Below are 24,258 nucleotides of genomic sequence, written 5' to 3'. Positions count from 1 at the left end.
GCAACTGCTGGTGTCCTCTGCCGGGTACGCGTTTCAGTTCTGATGCCAGAAAACCACAGAAAGGCCAACATCTTTCACTTCTCAAATGACGTGAGTTGCACAAGCTCGTGATCGTCCAAAGGTCAGAGCACGAGGTGTCTTCTCTCCACAAAGGGGATGCTCTGTTCCGCCCCGGTGAAGCAGCTGTTGGCTCGGCTTTCAGTTTATTCAGACACAGTATGCGCTCTAGACAGATTCTCAGCCTGCATAAATTAATGTCTCGACTACTTACCATTTTCCTGCATCATTTTTTTTTTCTCCTATTGTCTTCTTTGTGAAATAAAACCCTTTGTGTTCAACCACAAGTGTCTGATACAATACACAGATAAGATTTGTCATCGGGTTAATGCTATTACAAACCTTTTCCAGAATTTCTTGGTCCATGCAGGAGGATTATTTTTTCCCTAGCTCAGGAAACTAAATTAATTAGACGCATTTTGCTGACAGAGCTTGCAAAGCATCGGGAGCTGAAGGTTTTAAGCTGAAAAGCATGAGGTGGTCTCTGCTGTCCCTGTTCAGCTAGTAACTTCTGACACCTTGCATTACAGCCGTAGGAAGGTCAGTAGTAACATAATCCATTTTATTTGTGCGTCCATACACGGTTTCACTGTGTTTGCTTTTGGTTTAGCAGAAATTACCTGAGCGAAAGGCAGCTTTTTTTTTTCTTTTTCCCCCAGAGCACTCTAACTCTTCGTCCTGGTGATACCGCTGAAGAAAGCTGACTGTGGGGCTAAAGCAAGCGGGGGGGCGGTTCAGAGGAGCCCCGGGCTACCTGCTCGTGCCGCCAAATTCAGTATATTTGCCACTGCCACCATTTCTAGCTTAGCCAAGACACTCTTACCAGCCTCTCGGTGCAGATCTGAAGGGCTTTTTCCTCATGCTCTTGTTTGTGCAGCGTAAAAAGTATGTTTGCAAGGCACGGTGAAAGAATCAAAGCATTATCTATATAATATATTCTCCTGTTAGGTTTTCTCCTTCCAGCCTATTATCATCCTTCAGGAGGAATATTTTGTAGTGCCTCACTGCAGACACTCTTACAGTACCTGAAGAGGGACACGTGAGGTGCTGCTCCAGGGTATAGCGATACTTCAAGTGTGGCAAAGCTTTTTCTGGAGAGTTCAGTAAACGACCCCGCTGACACATAGACACTGCACTGCAGCAGCTAACGGGGCTGCAGAGTTTGTTCCTTCGTGGTCAAAGGGCCCAAAACCCAGTTCAGCTCTACTGCGTAGCCACTCCTGAAAATGGGGCCAATATCTGCTGAATGTGTCAGTTCAGAACTGGATTTCCTTTGACAAATAAGACCCCTACTTCTTGGTAAAATTACCTGCAAGATCCAAGTCTTCAATAAATCAAAGGGATTAATGCTACACTTGAACATCCTCAACAGCCTCAAAACCAACACCTGCCATTCCTATAGGCATCTCCCACGTGTTCCCACCTAACCCAATGTAGCACTGACACTACCACGCAACTACAGAAGTGCTCTGAACCCTAGCAGGGGCTGAGGCACGGACTTGACCGAGAAATGCCTCTTGGCAGTTCAGTGTCCTCAATGTGTTGCAATGACATCCAGCTGAACCAGTGTTAAAGAGGTTAAGTCCCCTCATCAGGCTGGGCTGAACTTCTCTTCGAAAATGGCTGCTTTTAACGGATTTAATCTTTATCTTCGCTCGTTTCTCATGGTGTGGGGACTGGTAAACTTCTGCATGAAGGTCTGCTTCTGAGGTCCTGCTGTCCCACAAGTTTGCAAATCCAGAGCAGGGAACCGGGCTGGTGCCAAGGTGGCCATGGGCGAGGAAAGGTAAGAGAAGACACAAAGGCCAAAAAAGCAGGCAAGAAGGTGGGTTAGTATTTAAAGGCTTTGAAAAAGTGGGAATTTGGGGGGAAGGGTTCCCCACCACTTTTTGAGCAGCACTTCCAAGCAGGCCCTTTTCCTTCCAGTATGAGCAATAAGACAGACTGAACCTGGGTCCTGTGTGAAAATCGCAGCCTCCCAAGCGGGTCGGTGTTTGTTGCTGTACACTGAATCCAGAGCTCCTCCTGCAGGTCTGCAGAGTCCTGCTGCTGATGGAGCTCATCGCTGCTGCTTGACACCAACAGCGAGTGCACCAGGCACTTCAACAACCCTATATACATATAGGGTATATACAATAGGTACTTATAAGGTAAGTTGAATCCAATCACAAAAGTAAATATAATACATCTGAATCACAGAATTGTTCGGCTTGGAAGGGACCTTAAAGATCATGTAGTTCCCACCCCCCTGCCATGGGCAGGGACACCTCCCACTAGACCAGGCTGCTCAAAGCCCCATCCAGCCTGGCCTTGGACACTTCCAGGGATGGGGCATCCGTAACCTCCCTGGGCAACCTGTTCCAGTGCCTCACCACCCTCACAGTAAAGAATTTCTTCCTAATACCCGATCTAAATCTACCCTCCTTCAGTTTGAAACTGTTACCCCTTGTCCTATCATTACACTCCCTGATAGAGTCCCTCCCCATCTTTCCCATAGGCCCCCTTTAGGTACTGGAAGGCTGCTATAAGGTCTCCCCGGAGCCTTCTCCAGGCTGAACAGCCCCAACTCTCTCAGCCTGTCATATATTTACATATTATCTATATTTACATATTAATATAAATATATATTTACATACTAAATATATCCAAAGACTTTCAGATAAAAGTGCACCTTTTATTTTTTTGAGGAAAGGGTGCTATGGCTGGGGTGGAAGGAGGTCCATGTAAACCCTGATTGAACCCACAAAACACTCCTTAAACTAAGCTAGTACATCTTTGAAAGCTGATGTCATACCAACGAGAGATATCGAGACTCAGCACGGGATAACACCGCTAGCTCAGACCAATTAGCCTCCCATCTATTTGATTAAATTTAGCTCACTTACGAACTGCAGGATCCTCAATTTAGACACATCCTGCCGTTTAAGTCTGGGAGAACCAGCTGCCTGCTCTTGGAGAAAGCCAGCCGAGTGGGCACCGACACAGCCCTGCTGCCTTAAAAACAGCCCGGGTAACAGCGGAGGGTGAGACAGCACAGGGAGGGTACTGGGGCGCCCAAACTGCCTGAGCGGGTGTTTGCCCAAAGCTCACCTTGGCAAAGACAACAATGATCAACTGTATTGAACAGCAACCGGGGAGTTACCACGAGACTTTTAGTTGAGGGGTGGGTGGGGGTAGGAGTCAGCTAAGCAGACATACAAGCAAAACGTGAAAACGTGAGGCTGTGCAGTGCGCAGGAGAGGAGGGGAGCAGGGCAGCAGAGGGGCCGGCGTGACCCTGCCTGACACAGCCATCCCAGTTATACAAGGATACAAGACATTTCTAGGCACATATTAACATCTCACTTTATCTGCTGCACTGCAGATATTGATCCCAAGTGTATAGTTCAGCGATGGCCAGTTAATTATGTGTTGATAACAAAACAATAAACCACTTAAACCGTGATAGCGTGATCAGTCACATGAACGGAGCAGGTTTTCCTTACAGTACACATCTGACCCACCTGTGCTCTGCTGGTGGGTCTTGCAGGTGTCTCTGCAATGGGGACAGATGTGAGAAAACACGGCAGCTACGTAAGATTAGACTGATGATAGCTGGCATTTCTTAAGATGGTCAAGCTCGTCCCTGCTGTTAAGTAATTTTTGAGAGTAAAGCTTCTGCCTTATGTTTCTAAAAAATGACGTCATTAAAATAATGCAGGGTCTACATCATGTAAAACTGTGATATTTCCTCATTGGAAAACCGATACCAATCCTCTACTTCCACCCACCTTCCCCAACAGCTGTATACACAGCAGGCGTGTCTGTACCCAAACAGTTCCTTGACGCTTTGTGATGAAGCCTTTAGGCTTTACAAAGAGGCAAAGACGAGCTGCCCAAGCAACTGGACCCTTTCCAGACCAGGTAACGAATGATGGTCTTAAATCACTGCTCCAACACTTTAAATATATGTTTAAATATACGCGTGTATGTACATAAAGTGTGAGCTACTGTACACACACTTAACTTTAAGGGGTTTCTAATAAGATACATGAAAAAATGCATTATTTTATTTGTTTTAATTCATCCTTTCCTATAGTAATTTTTCTTTACCATGTTTAAAAGACCTGACCATTCCTCCTTTCAACTAAGGCCTGGAAAGTGAAATACACACATTTCTGAAACAATGAAGAAATCTTCGGGAGGTGGGGTGGGGTCAAAAAGTAGGTATTTTTGACACATTAAAATAAAAGAATCTCTTGCAACACAACTGTTAAGTGCAAAGAAACGCAGCCCAAACACCACAGCATACACTGCTTTTATCTTTTTTTTTTTTAAACCAATGTAACATTGAAGAATTCTTGATGTTGAAAGACTAATATATCAAAAAATGTTTCAAAATATCCTCATATCCTCTAAATAGCACTGTATCCTAATGACAGTGTAAGGAGAGTACTTACAGTTTTGCCTGGCAGGAAAATAAATTTAATACAATCATATAGCACAAATATGACACCAAAATATTTATTTACAGTACATACATACATATTCATTCTTTTCACTTTATATTAATAGCTTTTCCCCCCTTTTAAAGCTATTCAGATTGAAAACGTCCAAGTCTGTCAAGAGAAGAGAACATTCTCAAAATAAATAAGAAACAAAAAAGGAAGTCAGCTGTAGTACACCATCTGCTTCCACAGCCCTCTTGTAAAATATGTTCCAGTTAGAGAGTACATTTACAATAACACGTTGACACTACTCACTCTTGTCTGCTTACATACTAAACAAATACCATCTTGGCATGAAGAGAGACATATGTTCAAAAAAAGGAAGAAACATTTGTCCCAGTGACATCTGAATTTACACAGGAAAAAGCCACCTCCTCAGGTCCCTAGAACACCTTTGCTTTTGAAGAAAACCTGTCATCTACTGTCTTCCAAACAACTATGGCAACAAGCATTCCAGTTCTGGAGGTCCATACTGTATTTTAGCCTATAGTACTTCTGCATATAGCTTCACCAACCACACACGTCCTACCCTGTGAGCTGCTACGTGACTGTCCTCCAGAATCACCAGCCACTACACACAAGCTTTTAGAGAAGCTCACCCAAACGACTACAGCTTTTCTTCACCCTTCAGAAATTTAGTTCCTAAAGTACCTGGCCTGAAATCAATAAGCTGAAGACACCTGAAGATTCCCAGGATCAACACTTGGACAAAATATTGCTGGAGGTCAGCAGTCAGGCACCAGCTTGCAAAGGAGAAGGCCTTCCCTAGGATTTCTTCCCTGCAGAGTGTTCACATGGAAAGTTCTTGCACAAAAACAGACTGAAAATCACTATAGTTTCAAACTGGAGGCTGAGAGACCTATTTCGGTTTGGTTGTAGACCACTTTTTAAATTTGCTAAGTGCTACATAAGTGCCAAGTATTGGAAAACTACTAATTCGACCAAGAACAGATGCTAGAAGGCAGCTGTTCCAAGCTAAGCATGGGACTATGTTGGCACAGCCTTGCATTTAGAAACACCAGATGTGTCCACAAGCACATGGCCAGCCTCACACAGTGATGCAATCAGCGCACACCAGTACTTTTTCTACCCAGTTCAGAGACTTGCATAGACTGCACACGTTGAAAACAGGATTCCAGCCAAAAGGATTAGCAAATGGATTCTAAATAACTCAGAGTATTTGTTATTTTATTAAATATGCCTGCTTTCAGCTGGCATCTCATCCTGAATTTCAGCAGGCATTAAAACTGAGTAACATATTTTTAGTGTTTGTTTTTCCTACTGAGAGTTCAAAATGTATTTTCAAATTGTAAGGCAGTTCTTTTTTATTGTTTGTTTTTAAGATGCAAATTGAATAGTTCTATGTTTTCTCTACTTTCAACAGAAAGGGACAATTTTCCTGGTACCTCCAAACTTTGGGACAGAATTAACAAACTTAATTTTTTCCAGTAGGAAATTTATCCCAAGTAAAGTGGCAAGGCTTGATTCTCCTTTCATATGGATGCAAACCAAAAGCAATTCCACAACAGAGAATGAAAAAGTCCTGAAAAACTGAATCTCTCCACAGGGTTTGTAAATTTTGGGTTTCATCCATGGAACTCATCTTGAAATGTTTTGAGCACACCACCACGCCATGTCCAAAAAACACACATTAGCTTATGCTTAATCTAAAATCCAATAAGCCGAAGCCTGTTGTAACCTGTTGAAGCGAAACACCCAGCACATCACAGACTAAAGCCCACAGGAGAAGGGATCAGTCTTCTGTTGCTATAGATCTTCAGAAACGAAGTCTCCCACTATTCCCCAAGTGGTTCAATCACCAGTAAATTTAAACTAATTTGAAAACAAGAAACCTTTATTGATGTGACTCTGCTTCCCACATCCCTAGGAACTCCACAGTGTTTTACTGTTTCTTTGTGATTGACAGTGGGCTACTAGCACAGAGCTTAAATCTTATTAATAACATTTCTTAGTACAAAGCAGCCTATTTAATTTTTGTTTTGTACTTGAACAGTGATTTCTCTATATGTGTAGTAGTTTAGCACTCAGAGTGGCATTTGTTCCTTAAGCTAAAAAGCTGTCAGTAGGAAAATAACATGTCAGACTTTACAAGCAATTCAGGATCAGCTTTTAACCAGGCTTAGCAAGGCATTTCAAATGCAACATGCTCATATTTTTTCCATTCAGAAACCAAATAAGAGAAAAGAACCAAATGCTCAGAAATTAAAATTATTTTGAAATGGTATAATTAAAACATTGTGTTACCAATTCCTTTGAGGATGGGTATTATCATACAAAGTAAAGACTCACCCTAGAAAGACACAATGGAGGAGAAGAACACAGGAAAGTCAACTCTCTTCTGGGTTTTTGACAGGGTTAGCGGAAATCAGTTTTGTTTGGCAGGGATCTATAACATCTTGGACATTTCATTTCCCCAGTCATTGTAAAACTGTTCTCTAAGTGAGTAGGAAATAGTTCAAAATACAATTCAAGTCGACCTATAGATGTGCAAGGGTATTCTGGCCAAAGTTTAAAGCCAACCAAAAAACCTATCCCACTTCAAAAAATCTACAGAAGAGTCTCCTCTTAATATCTAGGACACCAGAAGTTGCTCCAGACAGACTGTCTAAATCTCCATGCCCAAATGAATGGCTGTTAGCTCTTAGACTCAAAGGAATTTGCAAATCAGGACATGGAAAAAGCTGTTTTGCTAATATTCAAATAGTCTGAACCAAATAACCCCCTAGGACAGAGCTTTGATAACTTATTGAACTTTTTCCAGCTGTGTGCATAAGTGAGGCACAAGGGTTTTATCAACCAGCAAGACATAGTAAGACATTACCTAATAAAAACTGATACTAATAGCAACAATCTCTAGCCTACGCTGAAAAAACAACTTTGATGCCTGGAGGTTTTGGCAACTATTGTATTTTTTTGTTTGTTTTTAAACTAGTTTTGTAATATGGCAGTAACAGTACTCTTACCAAGATTGGCCATAAAAATAAAAAAAATAGCCTGTATGAGATGCAACCACACTAAATCAGTACAGTTATAAAACAGCATTACAGCTCTAAAGTTCAGTGTTATAAAAAGATCACGTTCTTATGAAGCCCAGGCAGCCAGCTGCTTCATTTCGTCTTCATCCTCCACTCTCTTCCTGGTCGATGCTGCAGAGAAAGAGAGATTAACAATAACCATCAACTAATGTAACAGTCAGAACCATTTTGTTTGTTAGCAGGAGGACTTGCACAGTGCTTTTCAGTCTGAAGATCTCAGATCAATTTACTGAGTAGCAAGCTAAACATAGGTAATGCAGTAATGAAGCTGATGAGGGATGCAACTATTGTGCCCCACCACAATGTGCTGTGAGAGAGAGCAGGCGTGCACCAGAATGCTGCAAGTTCTCTCACTGCTACTTGAGCAGGCACAAATGACCTACCCCTGGCCGGCTGTGCATCCTGCTGCCTTTCCAAATGGTGCTGAAGGGTTCTGCGTGTGCAGGAGTCTCCAAACGCACTCACTCCATTTTAACGAGAGGTGTCATTTATTAAAAGGGAGAAAGAAACTCCTGAACTTATCTTTCCTCAGGTGACATCAATTAACTGCTGTGGTCACAGCAACAGCAATTCCCAGCTCTGTATGAAGTCCCACACACACTTTCCTTCTTTTACCCAGATCTCCTCTTGCACATTTTTCACATTCCCTGAGCTAAAAACTCACCTGAATAGTCTTCCTTCACCGTCCTACAATCTGCATGCCCTACAGTCCAGGTTCAACTCCGGCCCATAGGCTGTGCGTGCCAGGATTTGTCCTCCAAACCCCAGTGGAATGCTGTTACTGGGTGCAATACCCTCGTGTATGTTTACAACAGCCAGTTGGCTCCCACCTGTGGCAGCCACACTGCTGGGAGCCACCACCTTGAGAGGGGCTGCAGCTACCACCTCCGGGGACATGGGAGACCAGAGGTCCAGTCCCTACTCTAGAGGCCACTGCCACTGGCTAAGTGCGCGACTGGGGAAGGTCACTATGCCTTGCTCCATCTCAGTTTCCTCATCTCTAAACTCAAGAGGCGTAACATGCATCTCCAATTAGAAGCATTATAGAACCATTTTGCTCTTATTTTGCTATTTCTGTGTAACAGTAAGCATGGAGTTTCACGAAGGATAAGCCAGTTTTGCAGGCCTTAAACTGTATTAAAGTAACCAGCTACTTTTGCCTGAAGCAGTCATACAGACCGATGGAGTAGCAAATTAAGATAGTGAGAAGCACATGGAGATGGCCTGGGTTTAATAAAAACGTGAACTGGCACCGCTGAATCTGGAAGATGATGTACAAACAAGCCATAAATGCCTAGACTGCAATCTGCACTGGGTTTTCCTAAATCCATTTTTTTTACTAGCTGTTCTGCAATTAACTTAAGTAGATGAGGCCACAATCACAGTTTGAACATTTTAAACTGCTTCTCAGGGTTTTAAGTGCCAACTGCCAAAACACACATTAAGAGTCTCTGAGCTGAGATGGTGTAACTAACCTGTTCTGCAGCAGAATGCACCATAAACAACCTGTAGCAAGTGTGCATGCTCTTGCCACCAAATATGTATACTCTTTTGCTAGCATTAGTACACAACGAGTCTTTCAGCTGACAGAGGACAACAGGGACATGGTAAAAGGTACAGGTAAAAGTTGACTGTCTCTGGCTTAGCTCAAAATTAACAGCATAGAACTACGGAAAAATAAGACCACTGCTTAATGCCAGGAATAAGTCTGTTCTGTAGAAAGAAAGCAAAGGAATGACAGTATTTCTTTAAACGTGTACTTCCTGCTGCCTCCTTCATTTCTAATTAAAATACCAGTGGCAAATATCAAACCACTACCTTACAAAGCTAGATCTTTGTGACGCAAATATTTTGAATCTAGGTCAGACTCTAATTAAAAAAGACTAAGGATCTAATTGCCAAAAAGAGAAAAAAGGTCTTCCCATTCCTCAGTGATCTCACTACACTTCAGTAGGAGATGCATTCTTATACGTGGAAGGTCAAATTCCCCGAGTTTGCCTCCCCAAATCTACACAGAATTTGATCCTAAATGCTTTCATACAGAAAACCAGGATTCCACCCTGCTTTTTCTGATAAATAGATACTAAAATAGAAGAGGAACCTATAACACTTTAAAAGTTAAAACACAGTTAAATACATGTCTGGAGCTCTCTCTTCCTTTCCTCCTACTCACAGCATGCCTTAATCATGAGAAGCGTAAAATGGCAAGCAGTTTACCAGGGCGAGAAGGCAGCGATGTGGACGGAACACTGGGCAGCCTGACATCTCTCATTTTCTTGTTCAATTCTTCTTGCTCCAGTTCTTCTAATTCTGCCATCAACTCATCCTAAATTCAAGCAAAACACCATTTACAAATTCATTGTCCTGACAGTGATCTTGGGCAAGGGCACATTTAACAACCATGAAGCAAAGCACTACTGAAAAAACAGTTTAGACCTGGAAACAAATATATTAAAAAAAAAAAGCATATCACAAGTATAATTTTTACTAAGTGTGGGCAATAACAACAAACCTTAATTGAAAGTTGAGAGGACAATGGAAGTTAGAAACAGACAAGGTATAAAATTAGAAAGAAAATAGTCAAAACTCGTCAAAAAGGCAAAGAGAAAAGTAGGCAAAAAAAAGGTCCCTCTGCTTTCCTCAGGTTTGTTCCAAGTCTAGAACCTGTACCCTTTAACAGTCTCTAATTTTAATGTGCAATTTCTAGCATTTTAAAAAGAAAACAGGTTATAAGGTAACCTGTCATTAAAACATTATGCTTCAACCCTATCGCACAAGTCCAGGATTATATATGATTTCAAAGCAGCACTGGAATCAGAGATGTTCTCCTGGGTCCTGTTATTCACTTTTGAAGCACATAACACTCTTGGGCTTTTAGCTGCAGAATTTGATTTGGACAGATGATCTAACCCACTTGTATAATACTAAAAATAAAGAGGCTACAACATTTTTTAAAGAGACAAAGACTTATTCCTTGGCTGGAGCTTCCCAAAGAAAGGAAGCTAAATATTAGCTTAAATATTATTCTCTCTTTGTAGAGAAATGGACTTTTGCCATGTTGATAAAACGGTTTAAAAAGAAACAATGGGAAAAAGTGGGTGGGGAAGAAGTGGCTGTAGCAAACTGAGATCTACTAGTATTCAAAGTATTGAAATGGGCTTTGCCTACCCACTTATACCTTATCCCCAATGTGAAAATTAAAATGATAATTACATAGAATCATAGAATCATAGAATTGTTGAGGTTGGAAGGGACCTTTAAGATCATCGAGTCCAACCTTTTAGCCTACCCTGACAAGAGCCACTTCTAAACCATGTCCCTCAGTGCCCCATCTACCCTTTTTTTAAACACCTCTAGAGATGGTGAATCCACCACCTCCCTGGGCAGCCTATTCCAATGTTTAATAACCCTTTCAGTGAAAAAATGTCTCCTAATATCTAATCTAAACCTCCCCTGACGTAACTTGAACCCGTTTCCCCTCGTCCTATCACTTGTCACCAGGGAGAAGAGGTCAGCCCCCATCTCTCTACAACCTCCTTTCAGGTAGTTGTAGAGGGTGATGAGGTCTCCCCTCAGCCTCCTCTTCTCCAGGCTAAACAACCCCAGCTCCCTCAGTCGTTCCTCATAAGGTTTGTCCTCCAGGCCCCTCACCAGCTTTGTAGCCCTTCTCTGGACACGCTCCAACACCTCAATGTCCCTCTTGTAGCGAGGGGCCCAAAACTGAACGCAGTACTCGAGGTGGGGCCTCACCAGTGCCGAGTACAGGGGGATGATCACTTCCCTAGTCCGGCTCACCACACTATTCCTGATACAGGCCAGGATGCTGTTGGCCTTCTTGGCCACCTGGGCACACTGCTGGCTCATATTCAGCCGGCTGTCAACCAACACTCCCAAGTCCTTTTCTGTCGAGCTGCTTTCAAGCCATTCTGCCCCAATCCTGTAGCACTGCATGGGGTTGTTGTGACCCAAGTGCAGGACCCGGCACTTGGCCTTGTTGAACCTCATACCATTGGTCACAGCCCATCGGTCCAGCCTGTCCAGATCCCTCTGCAGAGCCAACCTACCCTCAAGCAGATCAACACGCCCGCCCAGTTTAGTGTCATCTGCGAACTTACTGAGGGTGCATTCAATCCCTTCATCCAGATCATTGATAAAGATATTAAAGAGAACCGGCCCCAGCACCGAGCCCTGGGGGACACCACTTGTGACTGGACACCAACTGGATTTAACTCCATTTACCACCACTCTCTGGGCACGGCCATCCAGCCAGTTTTTTACCCAGCGAAGAGTACACCTGTCCAGGCCATGAGCAGCCAGTTTCTCCAGGAGAATGCTGTGGGAAACGGTGTCAAAAGCTTTGCAAAAATCCAAGTAGATAACATCCACAGCTTTTCCCTCATCCACTAAGTGGGTCACCTTATCATAGAAGGATATTAGGTTTGATAGGCATGACCTGCCCTTCACAAACCCATGCTGACTGGGCCTGATCACCCTGTTCTCCTGCATGTGCCGTGTAATGGCACTGAGGAGGATCTGTTCCATGACCTTCCCAGGCACCGAGGTCAGACTGACTGGCCTGTAGTTCCCCGGATCCTCCTTCCGGCCCTTCTTGTGGATGGGTGTCACATTTGCTAACCTCCACATAGCCACCACAGGCCTTCCTAGACTTACTTTCTCAGGTTTTTATATTTTTAAGGCCAAAAAAGGCTACAGTTTGTCTGTCTGACCTAGTTCACAGTGCAAATACTAGGATATCATCTAAAAATTTCAACATCAGGTCTACAGCTGATGATGTTCAATTGACACCTCAAATAAATGTGCAGGTTGGGGCCCCATGTCTAACTTCAGCATTTAGCCGAGGCGCAAACGTATCTGTACTTTCAAGTGCCTCAGACAGTGGTGTGAATACAAGCTTCTTACTAAGCTAGTATCCAAGTCGTTGTAAAGTCAATAGAAACGGGCATTTCTGAAGATCTCTACATGGTCATCTAACACTCTCCCCCACCAAATTAGTCCTTATCAACCTCTGCTGAACAAGTAAACAATTAAGAGGCATGTCAGCCACGACAGGCTCAGGAAAAAAATAAAAAAAGAAAATAAAAAAGAGGTGAAGGAAACAATGATCATGACCCCTACACTTTTAACATAATGATGTGATGGCTAGAACATCTGCTCTCAGAGAGGGAGACCCAAGTTCTAAGTTCTAAACTTCAGGCATGGATTTAACTTCTGTTTCCCACAATTCAGGCATTGCTCTACAACAGCAATAACAAATCCACTTTCTCTTCTTGAACCTGGGCCAAAAAGAGAGCAGAGGGAATATACCATGTGAACTCTCAGGTTCCAGGCTTTGTCCACTTGAATGTGCATATTTTGCATTTGATTATCAGAAACAGGCCTCAAGGCAAGAGTCACGCCTCCCAGCGAGCATCCTACTCAGTAGGACCGAGCTTTTTTGCATTCTTCATGACATGCACTGTGTCAACCCAGGGAGAAAGAACCCTTATTTTTTGTGTCTATCTGGATCAGTAGAAATTAAATGCTTTCATTATCTCCTTATGTCCATGGCACATGTGTGAAGAGGAAATCCAACTTTGTGGTCAAAATGTCCTTCAAAAAAATAAAACAAAATTAAATATCATGCTCCAACACAAATCATCTCATAACCCAGCAACTAAGTAATTGATTCTAGCACTTCTAAGCTGAAGCGGCCTGCAAACCAGGTTTCCGAATTACTGGACAAGTGCTAAAACTATTATGCTCCTGTGCATAGGCATCACGGTACAATGATGCTCCATGCGACATTTTCCCAGAACAGAAAACAATAGAAAGAGAAAACAATCAACTTAGACTAGTATCTCTTATGAACTTCCAGGTCAACCTACAGCTTGCTTAGGAAGTCTAGACTCCTAAAAGTTAAGCACTGATGAGAGGTAAGCAACACTGTATAGCCGTTTGGGATGGCAGTGTTTTTCAGCTATTTGAAGCCCAGTTTACACAGGCCAAATCCCATTCCTTGTGCCAGTATTGATTAAATGTTTCTTGAAAGTCTATTTACCTTCAAAGTCAAAAAATAGGAAAGCAGATAATGGGAACAAAATACAAAGAATCATTATTATTTTCAACAAATTATAACTGTTGAATGAAATTTCCTCTCCCCCCCAAATCAAGCAAATATGATATAGCATATGTATTTTCCTCTGATATCCATTTGGGCACGTAGGAACAAATGAGCTGGGGAAGGAGCGAATTGTTTGATTCTTTAGAACATTCTTAAAATGATCCCTAGTGCTTGGTCATTTTAAAACTCAGTTAAAAACCAAAACCAAACTGGTTGTGATATTGAGCCTGATCCATAGCTCTGCATTCCACTGACTGCAGGAATTTTGTGTATGCTTGACCCCTGAGTCCTCAGACATGGTTGGATCAGAAGGTAAGTAATGTCCTAGTTAGACATCCAAAAATCAAGTCCAGGAACACTGGATGAAGGCTACTGCAACAAATTTTCAGGTCTTAAGTGCCTTGTGGGGGTTTCAGAAGAAAAATGCTCACGGAAGAAACCTTATTGCCTCCAAGAGGAATTAATGTTAATGTTAGTTCATTACCTAATGTATCTACGTCTGTAGAAAATCTGGAAAACAGGGAAAGCACCTGCACCTCCAAGCACCAAAAAAGACCTTAAAAAACTGGTCCAAATATTCAGATTTGTGAACAGCAGCAGCCTGTTCATGGCATAGGAACATGCACTTAGTCAAACAGATGTCTATTTGGAGCACAAAAAATTAGATGTTTCAAGCATCCAGTTGGAGAAGTACAAATTACACGTTTTAGTGGCCACCTCCTTCCATGGTACAAATGAGAATAACAACTACAGGAGCGCAGTTAAAATTGGCTTTTTAAAATTTATATATAAATAAAAAATATTTCTGTTTTTACATATATATACACATTTTCTTTATTAAATTGTGTATATTATTTTTTTTTTATATATATATATATAAAAAAAAAAATATATAAAAATGTCCTAGTTAGGGTAAGCTAGAATCAAGGAATTCCACATCCACACCTTTTGAGAAACAAACCACTGTAACAAGCCACTGCACAACTAAATAACTATGGAGTCATTTAACAGCTAAAACTCACAGGCTTTACTGAAGTACTAACCTCATCAAACTCATCACCAAAGCCGGCTCGGTTTGAAATAGCGTCTGAAATTTCCTGGGCAACATCTTGCTGTTCAGTGATATCTTGCATCAAATCATCAATTTTGTTCAAGTCCCTGGCAAGATAACATGGAAACATTTTTTAAAGATATATCATTCAAATCCTATGGGAGAGACTCAGAAAAACTTGAACAGACTATTTTCTTTTTACGCCCATGGCTGTATAAACAGCAGAACTCACTGGGAATAATTTCCCTCACCTACACCTTAATGTTTCTTGGCAAGATTCTGTGTGTGTTTTAGCCAGTCCAATTTCTTCCACTTTAGGATTATACCAAAAATCAAACTGCAGCAGTCTGTGTCTCTCTCCCTCTCTGGGCTTCCCATACCTCTGCCAGCCAACAGTCACATTCCCTGGGAAGATGCCATCTTCTTCCCAAGGTTAGCATCTTTATAGATGGAACCTTTTTGATGTTCAGCTTTCACCAGAACTGAAAGGAACTTAACAGGACTATACCCATTTAAAAGTTTCCCCTTATTGTTAACTTCATTATTGTTTCAGTTCCTGTTTACTTCTCCCAGAACAACCTTTCTGATTTAACTTTGTTTATTCAGGCAGGAAAACGCCTCATCAAACAATATAGGACATATAAAAATACTACACAAACACACAAAAAAAATTACACTCTTTTTTATTCAGGTCTGATTAGTACTTTGAACCACAAAATATATCTTATGGACTTTGAAGAAACGAGTCCACTTAATTTCTTCAACTAAGTTTTCTTCTGGAAAAACTGAGGGCAGAGGCCACTCTCTACTGCCAAGGCAGACTTAAAAAAAAAAAACCAGGTACCACACAGATCTCTCTAGTTACTTGTACTTCCTTCTACTACACTTGCTGTTAAGAAAAGATACCTTTCTGCCAAATACAACATTAGAGCACCAATAGCATTCCTGACATTAAATGCCTGAACCAGAAATTAAGTCAAGACTGGCTGACTTGATACAATAGACTGTAGCGATTAAATAGTTTGAAAGTGGTTGGTAAACTCAACTTGAAAGCTATTAGCGAGCACTTACATATTTTCATGCACTTTTTTCATAGCTTGTGCGGCATAACCCATATTCTTGAGCACTTCTGTGTTGGTATGGGAGTTTTCCAATGCCTCCCTCTGGAACTCAATGGTTGAAAGCGTCCCATCAATTTGACTCAACTGTTTCTCATATCTCTTTTTTCTCTTCAGTGCTTGTAAGGCAGCTGGAATGGGAAGAGGCAAAGTGCACTGTGTATTTTCATAGCAAAATGCAAGGACAAGTAGTTCAGCACTGAGCCGACCTGCAGAATTTATAATTCTCACCCTCCTACCTTACCAGTAGGGAGACAAACTTTGCCCACACCAGATCAGCAGCCTGTTTATCACCAACATGCTGTTGCATGAACATGCTGGGAAGCCTCTTTTAGCTTAACTCCTTTTAGCACCACAGGGAAGAGCAGCTTCTTCCTCCACTGCGGGAGATCTTGAACTCCATCCTGTGCACACAGGCAAAGCAGGGAAGATGGGGAGGAAAAAGAAAAATGTCAGAGAGAAGCAGAAAGGACGAAACAGGGGAAAGAAACAAAGAAAAGAAGAGTTTGCAAAATATAAGTAAAAACTAAGGAAGACAGAGTAAGAAGATCTGTCATGATACCCACACCTCCACCAACGCTGCCTTCTAAACTTTGTCTCAGCAGCGGAAATTATCCGGTGCAACGGAGAGCCCACATGGCATAACCGAGCAGGTGGGTTAGAAGAGAGGAGGACTCACACTTGTCTGGCTTTCAGCTGCATCTGTTTCTTACAATCACTTAGAAGCATGATCTTTAAACCTTAAAACTTGAAAACATACAGAACTTTGTAGACACAGCCACAGCCAAATCCAGCTACTCCCCATTATCACTGTAAATTGGTTGAGATTTTAATTTTTTCTTTTTAAATATATATATATCTTTTATATTTGCTAAGTTATGAGCACCATACTTTGCCCAGAGTAAATCATTACCAGAATAAATGCACGTGACAAGCAGGAGGAGAAAAGGGCTTTCTCTCAGCCTCTGGGTGTGGAACACACACAATCTTGCCGCAAGCATTTCCTGACCGCTGTCCTTTCCAAACTACACGTGCCAGGCAAAAAAACCAACCAACCAAAAAAAAAACCAAACACACAGACCACCAAAAAAACCCCAAAACCAAGCAAAACCAAAAGGGACTGAATTAACTCATTGCTCTTTCAGTGCTATTAATACCCATGTCCTTTCCCTTGTCTCTTACATTTAATTTTTATATCAGGTTCAGAGTCAGCAAGCAACTGCAGCCCCCCAAACTGAGGAAAACGATAGCAGTGATTACTGTCGCTGTCCTATTCACATAATTGCCCACATGCAATAACACTGAACCTTGACATTGGGGTACACATGAAGTTAGGATCCCTCCAAGGAGGGGGCACAGCTTTATGGTGTGTAACAACACACTAAAAAATTTAGTGCTTTGTTGACAAATGCTTGAATCAATATAGTCAAAGCTGTTCATCATTAGCTGTGCAAGGACAAGCATTCATACAAGCTGAGATACACAATGACTTCTAGCACCTGCGGTAAAATGTTTCAGGACAGCAAACCACAATCACAACAGATTAATCCCAGTATTCAAATTCAAGATTTTCCCAGGTTTTGGGGCATGGTCCGAATATTCTGAAAAGGATGCATGAACCCCAGATGATGTCATGCAAGTGACAAAGGTAAGAACTGTAAAATTCTCACTGGCAATTCCAAAGTACATCAGTTTGACTTAACGCCAATTTATCTTTTTATCTACTCATTATTTCCCTACTTATTTATGCTTATTATTGGTAGCATTAGGACACCAGTCACCCCCTTCCTTAGCTCTAGTTGAATCAAAATTTTATCCTGGATTCTTAGTTTAGGAAACCAGAGATTCCAGGTAAATTTAATGGTCTGAAACTAAGCATAACACCAGCTGTGCCAGAGAAGACTTTAAAGCCCTGCAGACTGCGGAGCACTAACTGGCTGATGCAGAAAGGCTTCAGCTGGAATAAGTAGCTATTACAGGGAAATACTTCCAGTCAGTGTTTTTTCACAAATGAGGCTCTGTAATGGTACTGCTATTATTGGCTGCTCAGAGAGAAAATGGATTTCCTCAGTTACACACAAAGGAGTTGTTTTCAAAATCCTGAAGGTTCCTGTATTAAGATTTAATTAAACCGCACCCAAATTAAGAAACCACAGAAGAAGCTAGACTCTGTGTGACTTCACCTATTCATAAAGAGCTTTTCCTAATTATTGTAGTGCAACATATCATCTTTATTAATTCTCTTTAGTTTTACCAGTGACTTATAGAACAAAGCACTTCTTAGGAAATAAATTCATACTGCTTCCTTATCACCAAGACATAATTCCCACACTACACTATATGCTTTTTCTCATTTATATTAAATGAATGCCCTTCATTGCACAGTGCTTTGTAATAGTAGGTCCTATAGCTAAGATATGAGAATTTCCTTGTTATTTGAAATCTGTTTTTCTGTTTTACAGATTACCATGAACTTTAAGTGCTTTTCTACTGCGCATACAAGCATTTTAAATTTTGTGTGCAACTCTTATAAGATTGAAATACTTCACAAAAATGCTACTGCATTATAATAACCAAACTGAAGAATAACATATCTATCAAAAAAATAAATAAATTGAGCAAAGAACATAAACTTACTTCACTGAAGGTCTAGGAATGGCACTGAAAAAGGGTGTTGGCCATCGGCCCAGGGAGAAGAGTCAAAGCAGGAGTAGAGTCTGAGGAACCAAGTCTAATTAATACCAATTCAACCAGGAAGAGGTGGAGGACTTCTCCCGGAAAAAAGCAATCTCACACACTGTCTCTGTCATGCTCCAAAGAAGCCGACTCAACTCCTGCATTTCATAATGAAGTGGTTAGCAGTTGGCTGGGCTTTAGCGTGTTTCCTGTGCTCTACTTCTGAGTCCAGCAAGCAGGATACAGCTCATAGATTAGGAACCACTGCTTTTAATCTGAATTTTTATTTTATTTTCAAGATAAGTGGTTGGAACAACAGCAGGCTATTATGTCAGTTTAAATAAGCATATTAAAGAACTACTGTTATTAACAGAAGGACCCTTTTCCAATACCACTGCTATGCCGATACTTTTTTATTAAGCAAGTAGAAATAGCCAGTTGGGCAATAGTAATCCTGGTCACACTGAATATCCAGATTTCTAAAGGAAAGAACAAAAGTAGTGACATAGAAAGACTTGTGGCAGGCTCCTCACGGTTTCACGACAGATCAGAATGAAAAGAGACAATACAGCGATAACAGCACCTTTACCTGTCAAGCCCACCACCACCACCCATCAGTACAGGAATTACTGAAGATCTCATCTTCTGAAGTAGAAATAAAAGCATTGTCTAGTAATCCTTAAAATTTCCAGGGGGAAACTGGTGAAGAAGGAAAAGAGTGTTTCTTCAGAAGATATAACACCACAGTGAAAATACTGGATCTCATTCTTGGATACAGTTCACAAACCTCTACTTCAGTCCTGCAAGGAATTGATGGATTACAATCTCTCTTACACCAGGGACAACCAAAAGAAATGCTGATGAGGCCATAAAAATCATACCACCCTAAGCAAACTCATTATCAGCATTAATAATCCTTAAAACCTTGTGGGAGAAGCCACATACAGTTACAACTGAGGTGCTAATTCAAGAACAATAATGCACTTGACTCATTATAACCATTCCAGTTCATGGCAAGACACCTGAAACGTGATCATGAAGATCAGAGAACAACAGGTGTAACTCACAGAACAAGGATGCACTAAGGGCTTACTCATATCTCCCCGCCACAAACCCTCAGTCCCAACCTGTCATACACCCTGCCATACGCATGACGGCCCTGTCCATGTCAACACACAGCTACTACATCGTTGTTTGGTTTCAACAGCCTTCTGGTAACAACTAACTCATGGAAAAGGAATGCCACATGGCTACATAAGCCCTGCCCAAATGTACCACACAACATGGTTAGCAGCATCTACTTGTAAAACCCTATGTGTTATTCCAGCTTTCTATGTAGGTTTTGTCCTCAGTAGCACTATGTGTCTCTTTATGGTTAAGATTTAATCCTATTCTGGATGGCTTCTTTTAACTTAATTCTTTTCATTTAGCCATTTTTTAGGATCTGTGAAAGATTCGAGGCTCAAACAACACTCATTCACGTGTATGTTATTTTCACAGGCACAGGTACACTTCAGAAGACACATTTCCTTTTGAACTTTTAAAGTTCTAAAACATTCAGTATCAATTTCTGTCCTTTAAGTTTTCCTGTATGACCGTCAAAATATCGAGGATGAAAGGCCAATTTGCAGAAGGAGTTGGTAGCTGTGCACTGGCTGAAACTGAGATACCCAAAAAAGGATAGCAAAAGATATAAAAAAAAAAAAAAAAAGAGTTTGTTATCTGGAATGGGGAGAAATTAAAAGGTGGTGCTAACTGTGAAAAGAAATACTGCTTATAATGACATAAACTCTGCAGGAGGAATTCCAGCACACATCGCTGTTTTGAAAACCCTCAAGTGGTCTAGCTGCAGTAAGATATTAATGGGGAACACTAGAAATGTATCACCCCAAAGGCATAACTAATTTCAGATTAGGTACAGGAACTGCAGAGATACTCACTTCATAAAGGAGAAGGCAAAAATATTTAAGTGATGCTTCACATCTATTTGCACAGCTAATGTGTTATGGCCTTTAAGTCAAGTTAAGCCTACTAATGTCACATGAACCCGTTCAAGAATCATCTGAACCCGTGAAAAATTGCTGGTGCTTGAATCTGCTCTCTCTTGCGTCAGCATAACTGACTCAGACTCACACGTCTAAAAATCAAATGAGATCATGCTAATTTGGTGCGTTATTCTAGACTTAGATACATCTTGCTCCAGTCTCCAACACTTGCTTTTTAGTTTCCACAGGCTTCTCCACAGATGCAATTAAGAAAATGCAACATTAAAAATTACCTACAAGGTCCCTTTGAAACATTTACTTTAACAAGGCAGTGAAGATTAAAACTTTTATTCTCTCATTTTTGTGTATGTTTACATAATGCTACAATAGCTGCTGGTTAGAACAGATTTCCTCTGAACTATATAGTACAGTATACCAGCTAATATGCTGCTATATGTAAATCAACAGCAATTAAACCACAAAGCAGTTGACATATGAAATGAAGGGGTATTCTTGGGGATTTCGGTTCACTCACTAGCCTGCTAAATTCAAGCACTTCGGCACAGCAAGGTTAGTTTCTCCTCTGACTGTAGTTAGACTGCCCTATTTTGCCTTTAGAGCCATTTTTGGCATGAAAAATTCCCACTCTATACTTCTTGCCCTACTCCTGTCTCTTTACTGTCCTTAACTGCAGGTTCCTGAGCAAATGACAGGATAAAAAGGAGTTATTTTTAACAACGATCTGCTCAACAGTCCAGTTTGCAGCATGACTCCACAAACAATCGCATTGATAAAAGCAGTGGAATGGCACACTGAGCACAGCCATGGAAACAAACACCTGGTAGAAAAGCTTCATATGTCAAACACTGCATGCCTGACGCACAAGGCCATCGTTTGACAAGCACCTGGAAACAGCATCAACCGGCCAAATTAAGGGAGAAGCAGATCCACCTTCTCCCAACAGCAAGTACTCATTACTGCCTGTGCACCACCCTCTCCTTCACAGGTGCCCGAGCACTTGTGCAGCTGTGGACTCAACTGGGTAAGTGGAATTTAACCTACCTACCCTGGGTAAAAAAATAACCCAGACAAAAAAACCCACGACATCTTACAGCTACATCCAGCTTTCTGAAACACACCCTTGAGAGAGCTCTGCAAAGGAGGGAAGGGAGAAGCACGGGGGCAGGAGCGAGGCAGGAAGCATTGCTTCTTCCTGCAACAATGCCAGCTTAAAGTCCAGCCTTGGGATGAAGTTCCACAGCAGTGGGTCCGGATCTAAACAGGAATTGCCACAGTCACAGGAGCAGGCCTGTTTTCTTGAGTCAGCCCCATTGCACGGGCAATTGCACAGGGCACCAGACCCAGAAGCTGTCTCGTTGCTCTGTCCCACAGCAAGTTAGTTTTCAGCTGGGTCACCTTCCTGAACTAGCTCACTGTGCCAGCACACAGGTTCCAGTACCTGCACAAGGGGACAAGACAGACGCTACAGTTAAAGCCAGGGCAGCAGAAAGTTTGGGACTGGGACAACCCCAACAGCTCCCATGCAGTTTGGGACTGGGACAACCCCAACAGCTCCCATGCCGCAGAGTGGCACCAGCTTTACTCCCTCCGAGTTCAATCTGTCCCATCTCAGCCAATGCCTTTAAATCCTTTCTAAATAAATGCTTTTTGCTAATGATTATTAAATGCTAAAGTGTTACAAATATAGATTAAAGGGCTAACCAAAACACCTTCAAACCACAACTCCTCACAATTTCTAAGTTACATGGCATTAACTTTTTAAGTTATCCAGAAATATAAAGAGCAGATGAAGGACCTACTTTCTTGTTATGCCACAAATCTTTAATTTGAAATGTTTTGCGTCTGTTTTGAAGTTTTTAAAGAAAAATAAAGCCTGTAATAGACAAACAGGTGACTCAAGGAAGTAATTAACTTGTTCCTCAAAGGCCTGTACATCCCCAAGACATTAGCTACCGTCACTTGCTTCCCAGAGATGACATCAGTATAAGCAGGATCCAGATCTTATTATCCCTTAGTACCCTCCCCTTTGCAGCCAACAGCAGCCCAGACCCGTAGTCACTAATGCTCTGAATTATGATCTGTTTTTTTAGTGATAGCACATACTTCCTATGTGATTTGAGGCAAATTACTGAATCACTTTGCTCCTCAGTTGCGAGCAGTATATTCTCCAACCTTACAGCTGGGATAATGTGAATTCTTCCATGAATATACAGGAGATCCTCACGTTCGTCAGCTCCTCTGCTATCTGCACAACCAACAAGCAACACGCAGGCTGCGATCCCCAACGCACAATGAACAGTACTTTGCAGCACCATTTATCCAACTTCAACTGTAGTGCACGGCACGAACAAAAGTATCGCGCAGGGAACCACTGACATTAAATCAGTTAAGAATAAAGCACCTTGTTATCAGCCCATCATAATGAAACCATGAGGCATTAAACACTAACAGATGCCAAAGACGCAAAGCCGCCGTCGTGTCCCAGCGTGCAAACACCGTGGTGACGCTTGCTGGGAGTCCACAGCCGAACCCCGAAACACACCGCATACCCCAAGTCCCCCCTATCCTTATTAGCGCCCAGACCACCAGGAAAGGTTTGAACCCCGGTATTTAAAGCCTCGCAAGCCCCCAAGCCGCCGGGGCCGGGCCTGGCGAGGGCTCACCTCGCTTGTTCTTGGTGCCATGCTGCCGGGCTGCCGCCAGCTCCCGCTCGATCCTGGTCTCCAGGTATTCCTGCTTCTTGCTCAGCATCTCCTCCGTCTCCCGCAGTCGGGCCAGCGCCTCCTGCGGCGAGGGTCCCCCGCGGCCCTTGGAGGCGGCCGAGCCGCCCCCCTTGAAGAACTTGGAAATCTTGCTCATGGCGGCGGCCTCGGCTCGGCACCCGCCGACAGAAGGGTCTGGCCGGCCCGGCCCGGCCCGCAGGAGCCACCCCACCCGGCACAGGCTGCGACGGCTCTGCCTAGGCCCGCGGGCGGCGGCCCCGCACCTGGCGGCGGGGTGGGGCGGGCCTGGCACCGGGCTGCCCGCCCAGGGGCGGCCCCGGGGAGGCCGAACCGCCGGTGCCCTCGGCGGGCCTCAGGCGTGCCCGCCCGCCCTGCTTCCGCAGGCGCCGGGAGGTGGAAGCGGGTTCGGGGGGCGGCCGAGGCGGGGCCGGCTGGCCAGTCTGCGCTTCCCCCCGTTTTCTGTCAGCCCCGCGCCGCAGGGAGGTGCGCTGCGGGAGGTCACAGCGCTGGCCGGGGCACAACAGGTGACACGGGCGGAACGGCTCCCGCTGACCACGGTGTGCGGGGACAGGGGACAAGACGCGGAGCCAGCCGTTCATCAGGGCCCTTAACGCCCGGGCACAGGAGCGCGCGCGGGCCAGGACTGAAAAAGTAAACATGAAATTCTTAAGAAACGTGGCTTTTAAAAGCGCGGGTGCACGGCGAAGGAAGGCGCAGCGGCACTAATACATTACAAGAAGCATCTCGGAGAGCTGCGCTCCCTCTCGGAACGGGCCCTTGTTGGGAGGGCTGACACGGCTAACGACAAAAATAAGCCACAAAAAATACTTTTTGCCCTCCAAGACAGCTGCCTGACCCACGCACAGCCCCAGCCTGAAGCCGGACGCGCCGCTCACGCCGACGCGGGCTCGTCAGCGCAGGTTCCCCAGAGCCCGCCGAGGCAGCCGGCCCTGTCGGCGACCCA

General features: G+C 43.0%; 1 protein-coding gene across 1 annotated transcript; it reads right to left on the bottom strand.

The window, feature by feature from the left end:
- Window positions 1-4,377: 4,377 nt before the first annotated feature.
- Window positions 4,378-23,669, bottom strand: CHMP4C (charged multivesicular body protein 4C). Its single transcript, XM_074577348.1, has 5 exons — window positions 23,235-23,669; window positions 15,843-16,020; window positions 14,764-14,878; window positions 9,817-9,925; window positions 4,378-7,710 (listed from the first exon to the last, which is right to left on the bottom strand). Exons 1-5 carry the CDS (start codon window positions 23,428-23,430, stop codon window positions 7,646-7,648), a joined length of 663 nt encoding a protein of 220 aa, XP_074433449.1. The 5' UTR covers window positions 23,431-23,669; the 3' UTR covers window positions 4,378-7,645.
- Window positions 23,670-24,258: the final 589 nt, after the last annotated feature.

Source organism: Larus michahellis, chromosome 2 (genome assembly GCF_964199755.1).
Source record: "Larus michahellis chromosome 2, bLarMic1.1, whole genome shotgun sequence".
Lineage (NCBI taxonomy): Eukaryota > Metazoa > Chordata > Aves > Charadriiformes > Laridae > Larus > Larus michahellis.
The sequence above is the reverse complement of the archived record's forward strand: the minus strand, read 5'-3'. Positions and strand labels throughout refer to the sequence as shown.